Raw genomic sequence first — 22897 nt, forward strand, 5'->3', positions numbered from 1 at the left:
AGAACTGACAGACAGCTTACAGTTCAATATATTGACCATACATTTTGTCCACCATTGTTTTAGACATCTGCATGCAGTTTGGCCTAAAAAAGTCAAAATTAAGTTAAATATTCAATTTAGCACATGTATCTGTAGTACCTAGCAGCTACTTTTACAATGAACACCCACTTTGTGTCAGATAACTGTGATTTTTTTATCACATATGATTAAAAACAGGCATTGACACAGGAGGTGAAGTTTTAATTTATCCACCGAGTAATTAATGCTTATATTTACTTTCATTTATTTGCATTTTGGTGAATACTTGCATATGCAAATACCTGAAAACTCAATAGTGTGTGAACTCTTCCTGTGCAACACTGCATGAGTCCAGCAGGTTGGAGACCAGCAGGCAACACTTCAACAAACAATTTAACATTTTTTTTTATTTTATTTTTTTTTTAACTTGTCCTGTCCAACAGCTAGGCAAACAGATGAGAGCTGAGGGCCTCTTGTGTTGGACATATTTTATTTTAACAAGAGGGGTTATTCATCTTCAGACAAACCAAAGGTATGTCTGAATAAACCCCTTTTGTAATTGAGGCCAAACTTTATTAATTTCAATCATGTTTGAAAATCTTTGGTGTTGGACCGGACGGAAAAGGAAAGAGGGGAAGAAGAGAGAGGGACGTTAGAGAGAGGGGGGGGTAGGAGGGTGATAATAGGAGGGGAAGGGGGGTAAGACCATGAAGCAGCATAGAGCAGACAGGTTTACTGGTTGTTTATCGTTACGGTACGGTTCAAATGTAGTACAAAAAGGGCGGGGCCTGTTCACACACACTCAAATATTATCAACACACCTGCTAGCCGCAAAAATGTCCACATGTCAACATGCACACAAAACAGATAGTGTTCACAAACGCATACCTATGCCTTTAAACCAACTAGTGTGAAATCTTTCATTCATTCAGTCATGCAAACTATTAGTGCAAAGGTGAGCTAACACCTGTGCTCAGGTGAGTGTTTATGTTCTTCTAAAATGGATGGTGGAATGTGAAAAGAAGGAGGAGGAGCGCCCAGCCACCCCCACACCCATACCCCCGCCGCAGCAGCAGCGGCAGCCGGAATTCCCCCAACACCACACGGGAGCAGGCAGGGAACAACCGATTTAAACAATTTAACATTTTCTACATTTCCAAACTCGACTTTTGTTTTGTACTTAAGGAACATTTAATCTTAATTTATGTTATAATGTTAATTTATTTAGCAATCTTTTTATTGGATGAATAAATATCTTCAAATCTCTAAAGTATTTTTTATAATCTAAAATTTTACAAGATTATACTCATATTTTTATTCATGAAGGCATCTTTGTAGATGCCACATTTCTGAATCCAGTTAAATCATTTGGAATAGTAATAAAGACCATTATGACTCAATGTGCTCAAGGTTTTCCAGTGTTTAGGAAGAATACAAAAAAGCAGAAATCTAAAAGAATGTTATTCTTTTAGATACAACATGTCAAGCATTTTTATCTATATGAAAATGAATGCCAAGCGTCATTACTTAAAAAATGTTCTCAAAACTCTGAATATTTTTTAACTCTTTACTTTTGGTAAAATTCCTAAATCCTGGTTTTGTGTGTGTAAATCTTATTGCTGCATTCCAGAGCGATAACATACACATAGATGTTTACAGAACTGCACTGACACAGCTCGCAGTCAAGTTGTGTTGACGGTGGTTTATTAAAATGAAACCTGTCTGCAGATAAATGTACACATGAACATGGAAAACCCAAGTAAACAAACTGCACAGATTTACCACACATAGATGGGACTCTTCAGCCCTGATCATAATACACCATCTTGCATGGCACTGAATGTGGATCAAGAACTTTTGACAAAATAGAAGGCATTGATTTTGCTGGACCATGTGAACAAACAGCAAATCAAGTGGATTTTAATTTTAAGTTTATTCTGTTTAATATTTTTTTTATTTCACCTTTTATTTTTTGAGCAGTTTTTGTTGTTCGCTCATCCATGCTTTTCTACACCCATTATCATACAAAGGCAAATACATGACAATCTTTGAATAACTGTTTCCCAATAGTTGATGCATTTAAGAGGAAAAAATGGTTTGAACTAGTCAAAAAATATTGGTTGGATGCCACTTTAACAAGAGTTGATTTCACAGCTGCAACATTCCTGTTAGAACGTTTTGTTTGTCTGTGGCTGTGAACTTATGGATCATGTAATGTTGTATTTTTAAACTGTAACAGTGTTCTTTACAGAAGTTAATCCTGTGGGGATTTTTTTCTGTTTGAGTTTGAATTCATTTGAAATATTGTTACTGCTGTAATCTTAAGTTGATTGCTACATTAAAATCTTATCTTCAAACTGACGGCAGTGTATTTAGTCTGCTATGGCTCTCTAGAAACATCTTCTGCTGATGGCTTGTCCATAACAAAACGAACCTGCTCTTTTATTAAAATGATGTCAGATGAAACACATTTGAATGGAATGTCAGGTCCAAACTTAACATTGCACCACTGATCACAAGTTTAACTGAGGTAACTTTGAATTTTAACCCAAAATAGAAACTCTGCAATTAATAATTTAAAGTAGTCAGAGCTGTGTGCATAAAATGCATTCCCTACATATTTTATTAACAAGTTGGCATATTACTAATGACTATACTACGAATGCAACAATTTGACAGGATAGCCACAATGAAACTGGGATTTTATTGTATTTTGATGCTAAACTTACATTTTCAATTAGACCTTTAGAGGCAATTCTAACGTCACCGGACACAGAGCGCTTTCAGTGATATAACCAAGAAAACAAACTGCAGTTTATTGGTTTAATTAGGCCTGTGTTGTAAAAAATGTTAAAGGGAAAACTGAATTATTTAGCATTTTAATGAGCTTTCAAGAAAATCTACAGGGTGCAATTATCTCAAAACAAAGATTTGTTATTTTAATCAAAAATGACTGCATTAAAAACACTTTTTTGAACATTTTAATTACTTTTTTTTCTGATCACACATAGACCTGTTCAAGATATTAACTGCAACAAAAATAAAATAAAATATAGAAGTTTATTTTTGACCTCTTTAGTTTAGCCTGGTCTTTGCTCAATGGCCCCTCCTGCTGGAAAAGCAAAAATTGAAAACTGAAATAACCCACAATCACAGCTCCTGCTGTTCGCGTGGAACAAAATTTTCACAGATAAAGTGAAATTTAGAGTTTTAGTCTTAGGTTTATGGAAACATGTTGGCCTTATTGAAAGTGATTTATTGTTACACTAAAGACATATAACTTGTTTTGGGCAGCTGCAGTTTTGGATCATTTATGGCCCCTTGCATAAATCACTCAGTCATATAAAACCTTAAAGTATAAAATTGCATGGTGTTCTGTATTCAATAATAATTTCAAGTTTGTAGATTAGGAAATCTGTTTAACCCTTTTGCTATCCTAGGCACGTTAACATTGGGAGTGGGGTCATCTGGACCCCACACGACAGTGCGCTGAACCTTTTTCTTCAATGATTTGTGATCTTCACTGGTTTCCATGGATTACATGAAATCCTCTTCACCTTTATCCACCTTTGTCATTGTAGGGAGAACACGTCAATGGTCATCTTGACCCCATAGGATAGCACAAGGGTTAATTTATTTTTCTTTACTGAAAACAGATTAAATGGTACAAAATAAGTGACCAAAATTGACTGGATGGTGTCAGAAAAAACCCTTGGGCTGTACCTTCAAACCCAACTGGTGAAGAACATGAAAATGAACCACAAAAGCCTAAAATAAAATTACATTTTATTCCAAGTTAAAATCATTTGTGGAGTCCTGAAAACTTCAGTGTTTATTGTTCTGTTGACTGTCTATAGAATGACCAGCATGTCCATTTTGCTTTAAATTATTGCAATATGCTGCTCTTAAGACATGAGGCCATTTCTGAGATCACACCTTACCTTGGGAAGATGGTCTTGTTTAAAAAAATATCTCACACTCCTTTTTCCTTCACTAGATAACTGGTGCTTTCCTGTTTCGTTTAAAAAACAGTCGAGTCACTGCAGACTTGAAAACATCTGTAGCTGCACAAAACAAGAGCGCAATACAAAAGAAGTCCTGTTCACTGCTGTGTGTCTGCAGTCAGCACCTGCAGGGATTTTTCTGACAGCTCCTCTTGCCTCGATGTCTGTTCTTTTGTAACGCTGGGCTCTGAAAATCCTGCAAGACACAGAACATTGGAAAATATGGTTAGCGTAAAAGGAAAACTGTCGTTTATTATTGATAGTCTGGCATGACATCACCCCAGTCCTGATTGATTAAGATAAGAAATCAAATCATCAAGGCTGTGCACACTTCTTCAGTAATGTGGCTTTATCCCTCCCAGATCAGTGTATTGTATGTTATTCTAGCCCATTGGAAAGTACTTGATGTAACTTGGCAATTCCCAACAACTAATTTCATAAATTCTGGGATAATTGTGGTATTGAACTTGACTGTGTCTATTTTTGTTCTTTTTCTCTACTCATAATTAGATTTGTAGTGTGTATTTATAGGAAAATAAAGAAATGAAATGACTACATACCATTAGAGGTACTGTCTTTCCATTGGATCTTGTTGTCTTCAGTGTGTCGAGTCCAAGTAGAGCGAAAGCTCACTAACTCAGCTGTGATGTGTGCATGACTCCATTGCAGACCTCTGGAGCTCTCCTTCCAAAGATTACTGTTGACATATCACAGATGCACATTACCATGATTTGTTTTTTTCTTAAATTTTGCACTAACAAGCAAAGACTTTAAGAAGTCAGCAAACATGTATTCTGCTTTTCAAACACTCAATAAACATAAGAACGTTTTTTTTTATACATTTTGAGTGTTTGGCTTTTTGTATCTAAGGTTGAGTGTACTCACTGTGTTTATTTTTAAAGTGGTTATTGGTTGTTTAAAGTATGTCATTATCCAGAACAGTTTGTCTTGTTATTTTACAACAACTTTAAGTACAACCAGACCAACACATAAATACGTTTTTATTTTAATCAAGTCTAAAACAGGCTATATCAGTTTGCATGTCTAGAATAACACATTTTTTCTTTATGAAGTCACTTTTTACAGTCAAAATGAGAAAGAGCGATTAATTCAAATGTCTCTAATTCTCTGACAACCAAATCAGTGTGTTTTAAACCTTTCATTTTCCTCTTTCTTGAGAAACGTGAAACTTTATATATATATATATATATATATATAAAGTATATATTTTATTTATATATATATATATATATATATATATATATATATAAATAAAATTTATTTAAGCTCTCACAACAGAAAGTCAAACCTTCCTTAGACCTTAAATGTAAATGAAAAACATAAAAAATGAGAATTCACAAAACATTGCTAAGATTAAATCAAATTGGGATGAAATGTCTCTACAGGGAAACAGTTTGCTGTATCATGTTTTACTGATATTCTTGGCATCATCGAATAGAGAAACAGAATTTGTTTCCAGATAAATGTTGAGCTGGATGATTTGCGAGGCACACTTCTTTGGGTTTAACTCACACCAAGGTCATCCGGAACCGACAAATCTGAGTGCTACAGTGGTGGACACTCCGAAACAGCAGAGTGGAGAGGCAGAGCTAATATGGCTGTTTCATTTGTGCTTCTGCAGTCTGTGATCACTTTTTTTTTTTGGGGGGGGGGTAAATTCCAATGTACATTTTTAAAAGTGTTAAGGTAAAACAATATCAAGTGCAAAATTGAAACGATATGCTAGCAAGCTGTCCTGGCCGGCCTGCTTTGATGATGGGGAGGCCTGGCCTGCCCTCTGGCATTGGGCCTGATCCAAGTTAAACTATATCATATCTTACAAAATGCAATAAGGTAGAAAAAAATATATGCCATGGCTTTTCTGAACTCCTAAACGCAATAGAGTTATTAGTTTAAGGATCTGTTTTTGAAACACAAACATGTTTCATGCAGCAATTGTAGTCCAAAACATGTTTGAAAACACTTTTACAAAGTCTAAGAGAGTAAAAAAAGAGGCAAACCACAAGCAATGCAAAATGCTATAGATGCATTTGACATTATTTAACACAGTGAACGTATTTCTATCATTTAGACATTTTTGTAATTGTTTTTGTTGTGAAGTTTAATAAAAATGAATGCCCGTGTTTGCCGGTGATGGAATAGGACTCCCAAAACAAAAGCATCCCCACAAGCTCATACACAACTCTTACAATTGTATCGTTTAACAAAATAATTTGTTCTTCCATAAGGGCTGAACAAAACATCCTTTATTCTACATCTGAGGTCATTTTCATTTAAAAAGATTCAAAATTACCTTTGAGAAACTGCAACAATGGAAACTCTTTGCTCCTTTCTAAATGAAGACAAGGCCAGTGTGCGTGTGCTCACCTGTGTCTGTTACAGGGGTCTGGAGGTCCGGGGTTCTCCTCCACCAAAGGAATAACAATCTTTTCAGCCATATCCGTCAGCAGAGAAAATGTGGGGTACACGATGAAATCGATGAAACCTTCAAGAGCAAATCATCATGTGAAGCAACTGAGCTGCAAAAGGATTCACTGTGGCTGTTTGGCATTTAAATAGGATGAAAACATCAGGGCATTTATACTCTATTGCAGATGTGAGTTAAATAAAAGGTTTGTACAAACCTGACTTTTATGTTGCATTTGGAAGAAGAAGGAGAAAAGTGTGTATAAACAACATGAAAAATGGCTCATAACTGTATTAGTGAATCTTTTTTCTCAATCTTTTAATAGAGAAAACTTGTTTGATTGGTAAAAAAGAAACCCTGGTGAACAACAGCGCTGTGTGAGACGTACCGATCTGAGACTCTGCTATCAAGGTGGTTTTTCGATCACACAGTGGAGAGAAGGGAAGGTCGAGCGCCGCCTCTCTATCACCCTCACAAAGATAAAAGAGAGCAACACAGGATACTTAGAGTCCATCCCACACCTCACCTGAAATAACTCTTTAAAGTGCAGTTTACTCCAACACCCACAAACTAAACATAGCTGGTTAGTAGTGTAGGTTTTGTGTTAAAAAAACATTAGAGGATCTTGCCAATTTGACATTTCCACATTCTTTTTATTTAAAAAAATGTGTATGTGTGTCAAGCAACTCTTCTTTTATATTTTGTCATCAAGCCAAGTTAAAAAGGAGGAGAGTAAGAACCATTTAGTTCTATATTAACTGCAAATCCACCCATTACTATGGGCACTTGATTCAAATGAGTGAGCATTTCTATGGAAACATCCTCAAGGTGATTCTACCCCTTTCTTTCTTTGACTCACACCCTTAACCAGGGTAGAGAAGGATCTGATGCTAGATTATTGGCCATAATAAAAAAAATGGAAATAAAAAATGTTTACAAGGGAACTATTGTTAATATTTATCTAAATGATGTTTCCTATTTCTTATTCAATTTAAGTTTTTTTTTTTTATCTTCTCACTTACAGCATGCCAATAGGCTTTTACTTTTAGTGTGGTCACTACAGCTGCTTTAGTTCCTTTTTATGTTTATAAAATAGAGTAATAGAAAAAAGAGTTAAAATACTCCCACATAAGGCATTATTCTTATATTGCCTTGATGTAACTAAAAACAACAGAAAAACTGGTGACTGGTTCACTCTTAAACCCCTGGTGGTGGCTTTGCTACTAGGTGCCAAACTCTAACCCCCAGGTGCAATGTGGGGTTCAGTGTCTTGCCCAAGGACACTTTGACACATGAGCAAAGCAGGAACTGAACCTGTGATCTTCTGATCAGAAGTTGACTACTCTACCTCTGCTCCACAGCCTGCCATCAACAGAAAACATTCATTCTCCAAGGTGGGAACCTTAAGAACCTTCACTGACAAGGTGGGACGGGTCCTACCAAGTTCCATCGACCATAATAAATGGGGGTGGAACAATTATTCCATGAATCTATTAAGATATGATCCAACCTAATTGGTCTTCTGAGGCGAGCTGTTCATCGAATTGACCTGTCTTGGATTTCTTATTTAGGGGGAGTTGTCCCAGACCCAATGAATGAAAAAAACTCCTCCTGGGATAGGGTAAGGAGGTTCCTGACAGCAGTGTGCCTGATGCGATGTTTTTGCCATGCTGCTCACAGCATGTCAGCGAGACCAACGTTGGAGGTAATAAACTACTCTGAGTCGTACACATGTACATTCATACCTTTTGGAATGTTTATGCTGATTTTAATCTGGCGATTCTGTCCAAAAGAGACTGAAACTTCCATCCATCCATCCATTCATTTTCCAATGTCTTTTAATCCCTTTTGGGTCACGGGGTTGCTGGGGTCTGTCCTTGCTATCCTTACCACCAAAGGTGTCATACACTCCAAACAGTGTGCCAGTCTGTCGAAGGGCCAGCAGCCACACACATACACATTCACACCTAGAGACAATTTAGAGACATTTCACAAACTTTTGTATACCTATGAAGCATGTCTTTGGACTGCGGGAGGAAGCCAGAGTGCCCGGATCCCAGTGTGGATCTCACTATGAAACTCTGTGGAAACTATGGTGGTAAAATGTTTTTAGGGATGCTCAAAGCTGGCAATCTGTCTGTGTAACCCTTGTGCTATCCTAGGCACTTAGGATCGATGATGCCATAGTTTATGGTACATCCTCCGCAGTGATAAGGCCGACCACTAGGAGTGTAGGAAAAAAAAATCTATCTGAATATATATGGTGATATTTCACCCAGTGATAATTGCAATGGTTTAAAATACTGTCGAGACCATATTTATTTGATTATATGTGAGCGTCCTTCAGCGTCTAACTCTTGTTTTCCACTTAAACCCCCGATCGCTAGTTGGCAGCACAGCCCACAGAGCCTCTTTGAGCAGCTCTGCACTGCACAAAACAACTACAAGAAGAAGCGAGAAGCAGCTTGTGTTAAATACTCAGTCAGCGTTGCGTTTCTACCTACATGGATTAAGGCATAATCATTCTATGTTTTTTTTATACTGAAAAATGTTTGGATATGTAAATCGGACAATGTTGACTGCTCCCTTTATCTTAATTTACCAAAAGAAACGCACTATGAATTTGCTTGGTTGAAAGCTATTTGTACATGAGATACAGTTACAGTGCTTAACATTGTGATCAGTAAATAAAATTAATTTAAAAATTGAATTACAAAGAAAGGCATATTTATATTCAGGTAGAGTTTCTTTCTAGGTCATACGCTTTACAAAAATATTTTTAAATTGTCTGGAACAGTTTTTGGATGTATCGCGATATGTATTATATCGTGATACTCTTGCCAATACACCCCCTTACTGACCACATTGAGAGCCGCTGCAGTTGGCAGCAATGTGGCGCATTCCTCTCCAAGTCCAATCTGACTTGTCAGAGTTGGTATGCAGATCAGCTCAGAACACGGAGTTCTAATCGAAGGTCACAGAACAATCTCTGTTTTTAACTGAGTACCAAAGAGCCAGACAGTCCCATCAGTGAAAAATGAAGTATTTTAGGAGTAGTGACACAGGCTTGTCCCTGGGGAAACCCATCAATCAACATAACATTGGCAGACGCAAGATTCAATCAGTACAACACCAGTCATCAACAACACAAACATGGACACATAACAACACCCCGTTTCACAAACCCTTTAAAAATGTAAACCTTTTTTCTCTGGTCCTCACTTCCTATTTTGTAAATCCAACATCTTGCCTGTGACAAAATAAAAAAGATGTTTGCAGGAACGTGGTGAGATTTAAAACTCCCTGTGTTCAAAGAATTAGACTACGGCACTATTTTTGACTTGCAGCTTGAAGATACAAGGTAAGACGTTTTTTGCTTATAGTATCTTGAGATAGAGAATCCAGATGGAAAAAACCCTCAACTATACAACAAGAGGTTTACTGTTTTATGCGAGAGGCGTCATCTCTGATCATCATCTCCGTACTTTTTATCATCATTGAAATCGACCTTTATTTTTAATGAAGTGAACTAAAAAGTCAAAAACAGGAGGGAGATGCAGGAAAAACTGAACATCTTATGTCTTGATGGGTACATTTCTTGCTACATCTTGGTTTTTGTATTTTTGGTCTCTAGTTCAAGGACATTATCCAGTTCCAGGCGGCAAAGACTAAACACAACCACCTTGCAGTAGCACAGAGTGTTTAAAGGGTCTCTGTCTGGCTCTTTAGGGGGAATTCTGTTCTGTTATCCATCATGTGCTTTTTAGTGCTCTATGCTTTCAAGTAGACAAAAACCTCCGCAGCTTGAGTCTGTCTTTCCTCTATTTTCAAGCAGAAGAGTTTTTCTTTTACTTTAACAGTGAACTGTTTGAAATGTTACTCCTGAAACTTTCTCTGTGAGTTGTTGACACTCAAAGTACTTTTTTACTTGGGGTCTTTTTGAGTAGAAACACCTTCACTCCTCTGAAGTAACATTTTTTTCTAGAGCTTTTCAACATTTTATGCAAAACCACAGGATTACATCAAGCTCTTAAATGCAGCCCCACAACAAAATAAAGTATAAACACTCTTACCAATCTGCTGCAATACTTCGAGTCAAATTAGGTAACCAAAAAATTCCAAATGTACAGTACTTTAATATGAAAACAGAATAAAGACAGATTTATTAGTGTTCCTACCTGCCTGAAAAACTCCTCCATCAAGGCTTTGGTCCAGCGAGAGTGCAGTGCCCAAGGCTTGGATGGGTGGCTTATGTCAGCTGTGTGTAGTAACAGAGACAGCGCTTTGGGCTTATCTATCCTGATGGAGAAAGCATAATGCACTTCTTGATTTTGTTTTTAGCCTTTTCTGTCTTTTCCATGCTGAACATTAACTCTTTCAACCATTAACAGACAATTTGTGTTACCGTTCCTGTTGCTGTAGACAGGACTTCATTGCTTTGACTTGGACTAGGTGAAAGGTCATGTCTGTCGCCAACACCATGTCTATAACAAGCGATCTCAGTTCCCTGCAAGGAAATAAGTTTAAGGTTGACTGACTTTCTTATACGTTTTGACCTTGACTGATCAGACGTAGAAATGTCAATTAAAACTGGCGCAGAGGAGGTCGTGTGATTTCAACCTTCTCAGAATTTCGAATGGAATCTTTTTCTTGTTTCCATGGCAACACTGACTGCCAGCCTAGTCAATTTTAGTGTTCTGCTTGTGCTTTACTGTGCTGCTATGTGCACTGAGTTCCACTGTGTAAAACATAGCTTACATGGACAGTCAGCAAGTATTCAGGCGCCTCATACACGGTAAATATTTTTCATTACAAACATGCTTTGCTTACAAATTTAAATGGTAAATGGCTTCCACTTATATAGCTTCTTAGTACCTTATTCAAGGCCTGAAGCGCTCTTCAAACACTGTCCCCTTCACTCACACATTTATACCCTAATGTGTGGAAATGGGAAGAAATCCACCGTCAAATTCAGTTCTCAACTCTTGTCAAAACTATGTTTAGTTGTTAAATGTTGGCATCATTCAATTGGTAGTCATGGTTCATTTAGATCATTTGAGCAGCTTTGGAGGAGCTCAGAAACCCTAAAGAAAAACTATATAAGGTTACCCCCAGCAAGGGTTTTTTCTGTCTATCATTAACCAAGTCTGATCTGAGATGAGTTAGCATAGCAAAAATAAATACATTTAAAGAAAATTACCTCTTAAAATGTGATTTTGGGTGACCTAACAAAAAGTTTAATTCATAAAATAAGTCATCGTAAAAAAAGTTCATCCATTTTAGCTATGAGGACATTGTTTATTGTGTTTGTCCAGAAATAAAATTTGATATTTAAGGAGTGCAACAAAATTTTTTATCTTGTGATCGAGCTGTCACCATCAAGACATGTTTTTTTGTTGATCAGGATTTAAAGCTGTAAAAAAATTACAGTCTATTGCTCAGAGGACAAATTTTTAATTTTGAATAAAACCTTTCCCATAACCAATGCCAATAGATAAAAACATGTATTAAGTAGTCCAATTGTTTCATAGTTCATCAAACAAATTTAAATCTGGTCCCATTATTAAATGATTGAGGAATGACGAATGGAAATTAACTGTATGTAGTATAAAATATATAAAAACAGTAAAAATGCCATAATCTCACATCCATTCCTCCCGTGTCAAGTGAACAAATATGTTCACTTGTTCATCTTGCAGGAGACGAAAAGCTGCACTTAAGTGATGACTTTCTTGTACGGATCGGTCATTGTAAATCAGTGCCAAGTCTGACCTGAAAAAAAAGGACAGAGATGAAGCAGGGATAGAAAAAGGACAAATGAGGCGGTCATCAAGTTGGCAGCCATTCAAACACAGTGTTAGTTTGAGAAAAAAAGAAGGATGACGGAAGAAAAGAGGGTCCACAAGTTTAATTATATTTCTGCAAAATAAATGTATAAAATGTAATTAAAAACAGAGACAGAAAAGAAATTAATACTTTTTTTGTAAACAAGCAGCATGTTGGCAGTAAAAATTCAATAAAACATTTCTGTATCCATCAAGCTTCTACTAACCCTCGCAGTTAAATGAATATTATAAATGAAATTAAATACTTCAAAGTCCATTGTTAGGGGCACTTTAAAGTGATTTCAAACGATTTTTAAAATTCTTGAGCAGCAAAGTTCAACTTTACTTAAATGAAATTGCAGAGAATGTGCAATCAACTGAAATGTCTGTTTTTTTTCATGACATTTAAAAAACATTGTTAGTGATTTGACATTTGATGTGGAAGCTGCTGCAGTTTTCAGAGGACAAACAGAGCAATTAAATATGTAATTGAAAGGATAAACATGTAAAGAGACAGCTGCAAACAGAAGCCTGCAGGATGAGATATTTGATGCATGAAGGATTAAAAAAATCTCTGCTTAAATTAATTTGAAAAAATGGCAAAGAAACAGAATACTATAAGCACTATATTGTGAGATGAGAACTGATGACATATACAATCCACAGGAGCCTCTTGGAGAACTAATCTGACATAGTTAAGGAAATATTTTTTCTGATTTATTTTCTTTTGGATGTCACTTTTTTCCGTATTACATGAAAATGAAAAGAAACCTTTTTTGTGCTTTTGTACATAAAATGAATTCGTATGGGAGATCATATGCAGAAAATTGATTTAAAGCAAAAGACTTTGAGTCTTAAGAGCATGTCAGAGCGTCACTAAAACTACAAAAAACTTTTAATACTTCAAAAAACGATTTACTCAAAGCTTCAGGGGTTGAATGTGAAGCTCAGAAAATATGTCTTTGCCATACTTGGATAACTGTAGCATCCAAAGAAAGCCCCTTTATTTCAGAAATTATTTTTTTAAGTATGATGAGTGTCAGGAGACCATCTAAAAATATGCCAATCCTTTCATAAGGGGATGTTTGCTTTAGAGCACTTTTGTATCCTCCTAAAATGGCCCTTCTTTACTGAGTCTATGTTTTCTCCTTTGTTGTTTAACCACAGGAAGTGACTTTTAATAACAGGTGGTTAACTACGTGAAGTTCAATGGAAACAGGAATGCATTAAGGCTTACTTTGTGTGGATGTGAAAGTTGTTTGTGGTTCCTGTGTGTTCAAAGTCATGAATGGCTGCAGCAAAAAGTGATCCCAGGACCTCCAGCTCCGTCAACCAGTGCTTGTTGGGAGACAAAAGAAAAGATTAACATTTAAATGCAACGATGTATAAGTAAGCATTTGCAGAAAGACAACAGTTCATACAACCACTAAAAACTTCACAGCATGATGGTTTAAAAAACTGCAATACAATTAAAAAAATGAAATGCAAGAAAGTCAAGACTCAATTACAATGTTCTGATACATTAACTTTACAGATGGAAATGCACAAGTTCATGCTGCAGAAAATATGCTTTTATTTTAGCAGATTTAGGATAATTTCATTTGTTTAAACTTATTTTTGACTTTTTGTCTTGATATTAACCCTTCATCTGTACATTTGCACAAACATAATGAATCACTGTGAAACACGTTTTTATAATAATTCACAAATAGTATGCATCATAATTGTATACATTTATATGATTAATTAATATATAGTTATTAATTATATCATTATAAAATATATATATTAATTGTTTTAAAAACAGTGTTTTAAAAGTATCATATCACATTTCCCTGCATGCTGTTTTTATTAAAATAAGAAAGTTTTAAAAATTAAATAAAACTTGATTTTTGTAAATAATCTCAGTGCAAACAACCTTTACTTTTAATGTTAAATTGATTATTTTAAATGTTTCAGTTTGAAGACTAATTAGAAGCAATGCAAGTCTTCCTTCCAACATATCTGAAACTTATCTAAAAATTGTGAAGCCAACAATACGGCTGGTCTCAACGTTCTGTGAATATTAGTGGAACTCAGAATGTACAATTTATCTGATTGTGGGGCTAGTATTTTTTCATTTAATTACACGAAATGCAGGGAAATTCTTTGATTGCTGCTTATTCTTTTTTTGTTTTTGGCTGCATAATTTGTAAGTATTCATCATGACAGTATAAATACAGGGGAGAGGAATACCCAAAACTCCACAAATCTGCCATGACATTTATTCTGAATCCTGTGCACATCTGGAGTTCACAGTGAAGACGTGGTTTTAGTTAGAGCTGTGGCTCAAATAAACTTTCAGATCTGAGATGTAGTATAAAATACTCTAAGAAAATCTGTTTGCCTTTCAACAAAATTTTTAAATGAACATTTTAATATTAGTAATAATATTATTTATTAATATTATTTATTTAATGGTATTTCTTGGATATTTTTTGTGCTTTTCCAGATGGTCAAAGTGCTTCCAATGTTAATTCTTTAACTCATCATTCACACTTGGTGATGGTAAGCAACCGATGTAGCCACAGCTGCCCTGGGGCAGACTGACAGGGGCGTAGCTGGCAGTACCCGCCTACGGCCCCTCTGACCATCACCGCGGGGCATTCATAGACATTCACACACCAGTGAAGCCACATGTGTTTTCCCCAAGGACACAACAATGGTTGATCTAACCATCAACCCTACAATCACTAGCTGACTTGCTCAACCCCCTGAGCCACTGCCGCCCCAAATTTGTCCCAATTCATCCTTTTTTTAACGACAGCAGCAACAAATTATGTCAGCATCTTTGTCTTCTAAAAAAAAACTAACGTCTGACGGTCAATACAGGAAACTGTTGAAGTGAGTCTGGTGTACCACAAGTCCGGAGCGGAGCAGCAGGCAGTGCAGTGTTTGAGTCACATCGGCAGCATGTATGTGGTTGTGGTAAGGGTTGTTGTGTTTACAATATCCTCGCTCCAGTGTAGACAGGAACTTTGTCAGGCATGAGATAGGAATCTGAGGAGAGAGTTATGTAATCCATAAGGTCTGCGTCAACAGTGTGAACTGTAAAGTGAGAGAGTAGTGTGCGAGTTTCTGCATTCAAATGTGACAAACATGAAACAACCTGCATGTATGACTACACATCAGAAGCACAGAGTAGAATTGAGCAGGAAAAGAAAAATCAAACAAATGGTGGCACTATGCAGTCTATGCTCAATATTGTATTTTATATTTGGTAGTAGTATCTTCAAAGTTCACAGACCTTAAAGCGTGTGTTGAGTTCATATCTGGTGATCAACTCAAAGAACAGAGCCTGCAGCGCATGATCCGAGCTGGTTGAGTTCAGAGCAAACACATCAAAGCCCCAACGGTCAACATCCTGCACAGGAAGACGAGAAAGTGGCAGAATTACTCAAACATACATGTGTTGTCTTTATAAAAGCCCCATTGAGATGACGGATTTACAGAACAAACATACACAACACTGCAAGATTCAAGGCAAAGTCTTACCCTGAGGCAGTTTACAACCGCCGCAGGTTGGTCTGGCATGGCTGCTGTGTAGGCCCTCTTGAACATCCTGAAACAATGTAGATATTATGTTGAGTTCACTTGCAGTTCAGATGTTGACACTGTGCAGCAAAGCTGGCTCAAGAGCTGTTTATATAAATTCTCTGAAGCCCCTGTCCACGATGGAGGAATGTTTTAGGGAAAAAAGGATGCTCGTGTTTTACCGTCCAGTTCTGCCATCCTTGTTTTTGTGGTGTACGTAACAGTAATTTAGAATAGTTGTAACACCAAAAAGGAAATCAGTCATTTAAAAAAAAAGTTTTATAGAATGACTAGAGTGCCTCATACATGTGGGATATAGTTACACATGTTGTGCTGCTGGCAGTACGTGGTATCACCAGTTCAGAGAAAACATCCTTGACAAAGCCCTGAGTTCATGAGAAATATGAGTTAAATAAATATGCTGTGCAATACCTCTCCACAAATATCCCGGCTTGCACTGCATGCACAATGCTGCGAAACTTGGGCTTTTCGTCTACGCGCCGTGGGGGTTGGCGAATCCTCTGAGTGAAGGTGGACGCCAGCCAGTCAGTGACTTCTGACGGCACCCCATCTGACTGCAACTGCTGCAGATCATCCTCAGAGTCCAGGTACTGCCTTTAAGAGAAGCCAAATGTTGGGATTAAAACAGAGTCAGTACGAAAATTGAATAGTCCTGTTAATCTAAGAAACAAAATCTCCTAATCTGTTATGAATGTTAAATGTGTTTGCATCTTCTGAAATGATTTGCAGTTTTAGCATCATACAGTGACCCATTGAGTCTCAGCGAACCCTTCTCTGAGGTTCTCAATCCATCAGAGTCTAAAATGGATTGTATTCTTTTACTTATCCTTCTCATAAAAAGGACTATTTATTTTATTTTCTAACTTTGGAGCCAGCCTGTTTGGCACTCATTTATTCTTTTCACTGCTATATTGTCGTATTTGTCAACGTCTCTGTCAATTTATCCATTCTAGACATAAATGGACACTGTCATCACCTTAATCTCAGAGGTGAACTCAACTTGGGTCTGACATCAGTACTGTAGACTTTGTTCTAGACTTTCCTGATGTCTTCCTGTATTTGATCATGCTTTATAATGGCTTCAATGCACTTACTGTTAGTCCATTGACTTTATAAAAAAAACAAGAATCCAGCTACAGTGTCTGAGAGGTGCAGGCAATAGATAAGCACATTCAAGTTTAATTCTATTGACATCCTGGCCACAAAAGACCTCTGAATCATGTGAGGCTATTTCATGTCTGCCAATTTTTCTCATGAAATCAATCCTAATTAAATTTGTTCACAAACCATTGTCCTTCTCATAAAACTCAACCATTACATGCATTTAAGGCTACAAAACCTTATTTTATTTAAGTATTAGTTCAGATAAAGTTCTTAGGATCAACTTTGCCTTCAGCATAGATAGCAACAGCCACCTGCCAACCAATTTATGAATGAACTTTACCAAATGGCTCCAAACCATATTTTGCACCCTACTACATGTCTGTGTGCAAATTTCCTAAAGGATTCCGGCAAAAGTGAAGCTGGTAGTCAAATATTGAAAATCAAAGATTGAAACATCCTTGACAGCTGTACTATTTACAATACACATGATCCTCATTGTCCTTCCTTTTGCCCACAGGAGGGAAAACCTGTGTGGCTCATTAGGTTTTGAGTACATCTAAACCTTGTAGGTCAAGGACCGGCCACTGAGACCATTTCATTCAAGCGATAGACACAGTTCTACCATCCATCCATCTCCTTGACCCACTGAATCCATTTTGGGGTCATGGGGTTGCTAGAGACAGCACCGTTACTGTAGGGTAAGGTGAACTCTGTACAGTTCACCAGTCCATTGCAAGGACCACACACTCACATGTACACTTAGGGGCAATTTAGGGTCACCAATTCAGCTATGAAGGCTGTTTTTGGACTGTTGGATGAAACCTGAAGAAAAACCCATTCATGTGGAGAACATACAAACTTTCTACACAAAGGTCCCAACTGGGATTTGAACCAGAGCCTTCGTGCTGTGACACAAGAGTGCTAACCACTACACCACTATACTGAGTTCTTGATTCATTATTTTTGTGAGATTATGATCTAACAAAAACTAAATACTCATTGGTACAGTTCAAAACAATGTGTTGGAAGCAGCAGAGTTTTAAAGAGTACTCTATGATGCGTGCCCTCGATGTCTGAGTGTCTCCATCGCAGATGTTGGTTGTGATGATTTGGTCATTATGGAAACTGTTGAAGGCAGGAATCATGTCCCATAAAACAAATATTTCTTGTTTGGTTGTACAAACCAATGCAGCACACATACTATGTATTTGTCTGGCTTCATTTTAGTCAGAGTACAAATATCTTTTACAAAAATCAAAGTATTTCCTGGGTGGGTTTTATTATAAAACTGATTAGTCAAACAAAAGTCTGATTTTTTTGGTTGCAGTTGATGTTAAAGTTAAATAAAAGTTGTTTTAACTTTAACATCAATTGGAGTTTTTTATTTATTCAGAAAGACCTCACTTCTCTCTGAAGGGCAATAACATGAGTAGCTAAGGAGGAAATTGCAATTAGGTGACCACTAGAAATATGGATATTGACGCCAATGTTCCACAACTGCAGCAGTATTTGTATAAAATCACAGATTTTCACCACACCTCTAACAATAATCTAGTTAATCCAATTAATTTAGTTTGTGGGTTGTGAAAAAAAAATTCATGAGGCATAAACTACAACTTTCAAGACACAAAACATCTGCTAGCAGGATGCTGTCACAGGTCTTTGAGGTCACATTCAGCGCCAAAATATTAAAACAGAGGTTTCAGTGTTCAGTGTGTGATGTGTTGATAAAGTTGCCTCAGTGGCTTGCTTTTTTCCCCTCTCTATTACTGTACAGTAATGACAGTTTATAAAATTTTATGAACATCAAATATAAGTTTGAATAATGTATAGCTGTTCCTTTAAACTATGTGTGTAAGTAATATAAGGGAATATTAAGACTGGGAAAGTCAGTTGGTCTGGATCAAGTCCTGAAACATTTAGTCTGTATTCAGGCTGCCTTCAAATGGACCATTCTGTTACTAACATAGGCTTGTCCACAAAACCATGTGACTAAAGATCACTTTAGTCATTGGCCAGGAATTACGAAGGCCGGCCAGAGCAACAAGAGAAAGAATAATGGAGCTCCTTTTGCATAGTTCTCTTATTCAAACGTAATATTTTTCTGACCAATTTTAAATGTCTGAATCAACGTCAGGTACAACACTTTTTACTTGAATGGCGGAGGCATGGTGCAAGGCGGTTACCGAGAATACTATGACTAAGCACATACGCTGATGAGTGCTTGTGAAATTGTCGGTAAAACAGTGAGAACCAATGCATATCACGTTAAAAGTTGTGTAAATGATTAGGCATTCAAAAGACCAAATTTCAATGAGTTGCTGTGTCTTCTCGTTGATCCACATATCTCTGCGGCTCATCGGTTGCTACATACTCTGTTTACGTTCTGTGATGCCCGGATACGGTAGCCGTTTTAGTTCAGTTGTTCCGCTCTGAGCACGGATTGTATTCAGACTGGGCAAAATCAGGGCTTGGTCTGACTGGAAGCAAACCAAGACCACCTCAAAAGGTATTCAGACTGAAAATGTGTTCCGAATTATAGGGGAAACAAAGTCTTCTGAACAAGATCTTCTGTGATCACAGTGATCCAAGACTGAAGTAATTCAACAAAAAACATTGTGACATGTTTTCTTGCTGTCACACAAAATAAAAAGACTCTCAGCAGTTTGTTTGCCGGACAACTTCCAATGTTGCAGATGAACAAAAAACAAAAAGTAAAAAGAGTCTGTGACTGTGTTTAGCTTTGGGCTTGATTACCTTGTTCCATCGAGATATATGCCTTCCAGCAATAATGCAGTTACATCCAGGTTCTTCTTAATTTCTTCAACTTCGACTTCTTTCTCCTCCAACTGTTTTAGAATGTTTCTCAGCCTAGAAACAAAGAAACAAAAAGAAGATAAACATTGTTTTGAGGGCAATGATCCTCAGCATAACCCTAGGCACTTTAAAGTTGGGAGTTGGGTCATCTAGACCCACTAAACAGTGCTCTGAACCTTTTTTCTTCAATGATTTGTGATCTTCACTGGTGTCCATGGATTACATGAAATCTTTCCACCTTTATCCACCTTTGTCATGGAAGGAATAACACATCAAAGTAAGGGTGGGGTAATCTAAGATAGCACAAGGGTTTAGAGAGGCAGATGTACTCACAGCAAACACTCTGAGGCACAACGACCCGAGGTTACAGCAGTTTAGTGTGTGTCAACAAATGTACACAAAATCACGTCATTAAGCAAAGAAGTAAGTAAAGCTGTCATCGAATGTTTTGCTTTTTGGGTTTTTAAACATTTTAAAGGGGGTTTTATAGTGATATTCTTCATATATTAACTTAAAAAGATAAAACAATATTTTAGGATCAGAATAGTATTTGTGAATATAAACCCTCTCATCATGTCCGTTAATATATCACACACATTGATTTTATAAAAAGTCATGACTGAAAAGGTTTTTCTACAAGTTATTTTACGCTTTATCTTTGCAGCTGAAGTAAGCATTTTGTTAGAAAATGGAAAAATGATGGGACCTTACACAAGCAACAATTAGTCAATGTTTAATCAATTATAGAAAGAGTTTCTGAGTTGAGTGGACTTCTGAGAACTCTTTGGTCATCTGTAGTTTGAAATCATTTAATCAGATTACGGCTTAGATCTGGTGGAAACATGTTCGCCTCCTGCGGTGTAATAAGAAAACCTCTGGTGTAATACATACTGTAATTTCCCTAACAGAAGGGAGTGGTCTCAAATAACAAATTTTATGTATTGGAGAAAAATCAAAAAGTTCTACTTTAAATGGATTGCATAACGTGTGTCTATTTGAAAGGGAGCTTAGTGGAATTTAACAATATAGAAGTATCTGTCTGTGTGGTTTTCATTCTGGTAAACGTTATGATGTAGAGCCAGTTCCTGAGAATGAGACACTTTTCAAATGTTTATCATGCTGACAAGAGCATTCAGAAGCTGTTGGGTCATATAAATAGCAGTCATCAGAATGTCACTGCTCACTTTCAACCTCAAATAATCTTTAATGATAAGGTTGTCTTTTTTGTATTTTACCTATTCCGAGTTGAAAGACCTTTGAGAAGACATTTACAGGAAATTACTTGTCACTGTGAGACTGTGTTTATTAAAGAATATGACAAATTCTCCTTTAGCTCAGACTTTGTTTTCTCTCTGCAGCAGCATTGCTCTGTTTACGTACACCTTAGCCCTCCATTGCTCTTGACAGAATGGCATCGGCTTTGTCACCACAAATGTATTGCTTTGTTTGTTTTCCCCACAGGTAAACCAAAAAAAGAAGGCTGACATTTTGAAATATATTTTGTGCCAACAAAGAAAGGTAGAATGTCATAGGTAGTGTGACATTCTTCCATTAGAATTAAAGAGAATTTTGTCATTAGAAAGCAAACCCAGAACCAGTTTGAAACTGACCCCCACTGACGCTTATACATCACTGTGTTAACCAAAACAAAACCACATGACTTACACTTCTGCAACACATTTTCCCCCCTCAGCAGAAGCATAGCAAAGGAAAGTGTTTAATCAGCAAAGAACAAGTGTTTGCTAGCATGCCATCTCAGGTGAATCAATAAAAAATAAATTTAACAACAAAAATCTTCCTCAATTTTTGTAGACAAAAGTTTATTTGTGTGTGTGTTTGGGTGTGTGTGAGATCATTCTTTACTTCGAATATTATCAATTCAAACAATCTAGGCTATGGTTGAAGTTTTAGTCACACATTTCCACTTCTGCATAAAAAAGTTCCACCACCACAAACATGCAACTTTGTTGCAAACAACTGGTAAGTAGATTTGAAATGCATGAATGTTTTTTTTAAGGCTCATGAATCTGATCCATCTTCCGAAAGACAAGTTTGTCTTTGTCTTTAAAAAAAAAATGGTAACATTTATCTGAAAAGTATATGTGTTAATTTAAGTATAAGCCTTACCTTGAGATAGGGATTTGCAGCCTTTTTTTGCGGATTCTCAGTAAGTCTTCCATATCACATAAAATCTTCCCTCCAGTGGATCCAGAAGTTTAACACAAAACCATCCGATGATGTTGAAAATGAAACTTGAATCAAGGAGTAGTAAGCTGAAGAGCTCTTCTAACCACCAACGCTAACTTTATGTGCCCTGAGATAGTTTCAGCAGCTCTCCCACCCCCTTCTACAGGGACCTACTTCACTTCTCACTGATTGGTTAGTCAGGCCCACACTGTGCCATTGTGTGCACATTTGTGTGCACAAGCCAGTGTGTGTGCAAGAGAGAGGGCTCCTGTCTTTGTGAGTGAGTGTTTGTGTATGGGTGTATGCTCGTTGTGTGAAGTGTAAGAGAGTTGACCTTACTCGCTGATGAAGTGTTGACTGCGGTGCTTTCAAATCCAAAATGAAAGTTTTCCACTACCGCTGAAAAACCCGAGAACCTCACAGAGCAGCTTTCACCCAAACCCTGGAGTAAGTGCAAAAAACAAAATTGGTCCTGAAAAGCAATTCACAACAACCTTTAAGGGCTGTTGAGCACAGAGAAAATATGATAGTGGCACACAGAAACCATTATGTGGACACTAACTTTTGAATTTTAATCAGCTCACAGTTAAAAGCAAGTTTTTAACCTTACTAGCAGCAAACATATGTTACCTGATTAGGATGTATCCACCCCCACCCCCTTTGGATGGATTTAAATATTTTCTATGAGGTGGCTTTCAGTTTTCCACAGCTCTCCCTTTTTTATAAAATCACTTGAAAAGTGTTTTAAATTGTCCTAAAAAATTGTGTTCTTTGAGGCAGAAAAAGGCTTTAAGGCTCAGTAAGGACACCATTATTAAGGACACTATTATTCTTTTTTCCTTACATCTGTATATTTGCAATAATTTTACAAAGGTATAGCTGTAGTACTGTGAGAGATGAGCGACAATGTGGCTTTGGAA

General features: G+C 36.9%; 1 protein-coding gene across 1 annotated transcript; it reads right to left on the reverse strand.

The window, feature by feature from the left end:
- Positions 1-1708: 1708 nt before the first annotated feature.
- LOC101159577 (dual specificity calcium/calmodulin-dependent 3',5'-cyclic nucleotide phosphodiesterase 1B) lies at positions 1709-22225 on the reverse strand. Its single transcript, XM_004068669.5, has 14 exons — positions 21918-22225; positions 19731-19844; positions 16281-16463; positions 15810-15876; positions 15562-15678; positions 15174-15314; positions 13513-13613; positions 12097-12222; positions 10856-10957; positions 10629-10749; positions 6839-6920; positions 6411-6528; positions 4583-4719; positions 1709-4218 (listed from the first exon to the last, which is right to left on the reverse strand). The coding sequence occupies exons 1-14, from the start codon at positions 21968-21970 to the stop codon at positions 4121-4123; spliced, it is 1560 nt and encodes a 519-aa protein (XP_004068717.1). The 5' UTR covers positions 21971-22225; the 3' UTR covers positions 1709-4120.
- Positions 22226-22897: the final 672 nt, after the last annotated feature.

This window comes from Oryzias latipes, chromosome 5, assembly GCF_053564925.1.
Source record: "Oryzias latipes strain Hd-rR chromosome 5, Olatipes_Hd-rR_3.1".
NCBI classification, from domain to species: domain Eukaryota; kingdom Metazoa; phylum Chordata; class Actinopteri; order Beloniformes; family Adrianichthyidae; genus Oryzias; species Oryzias latipes.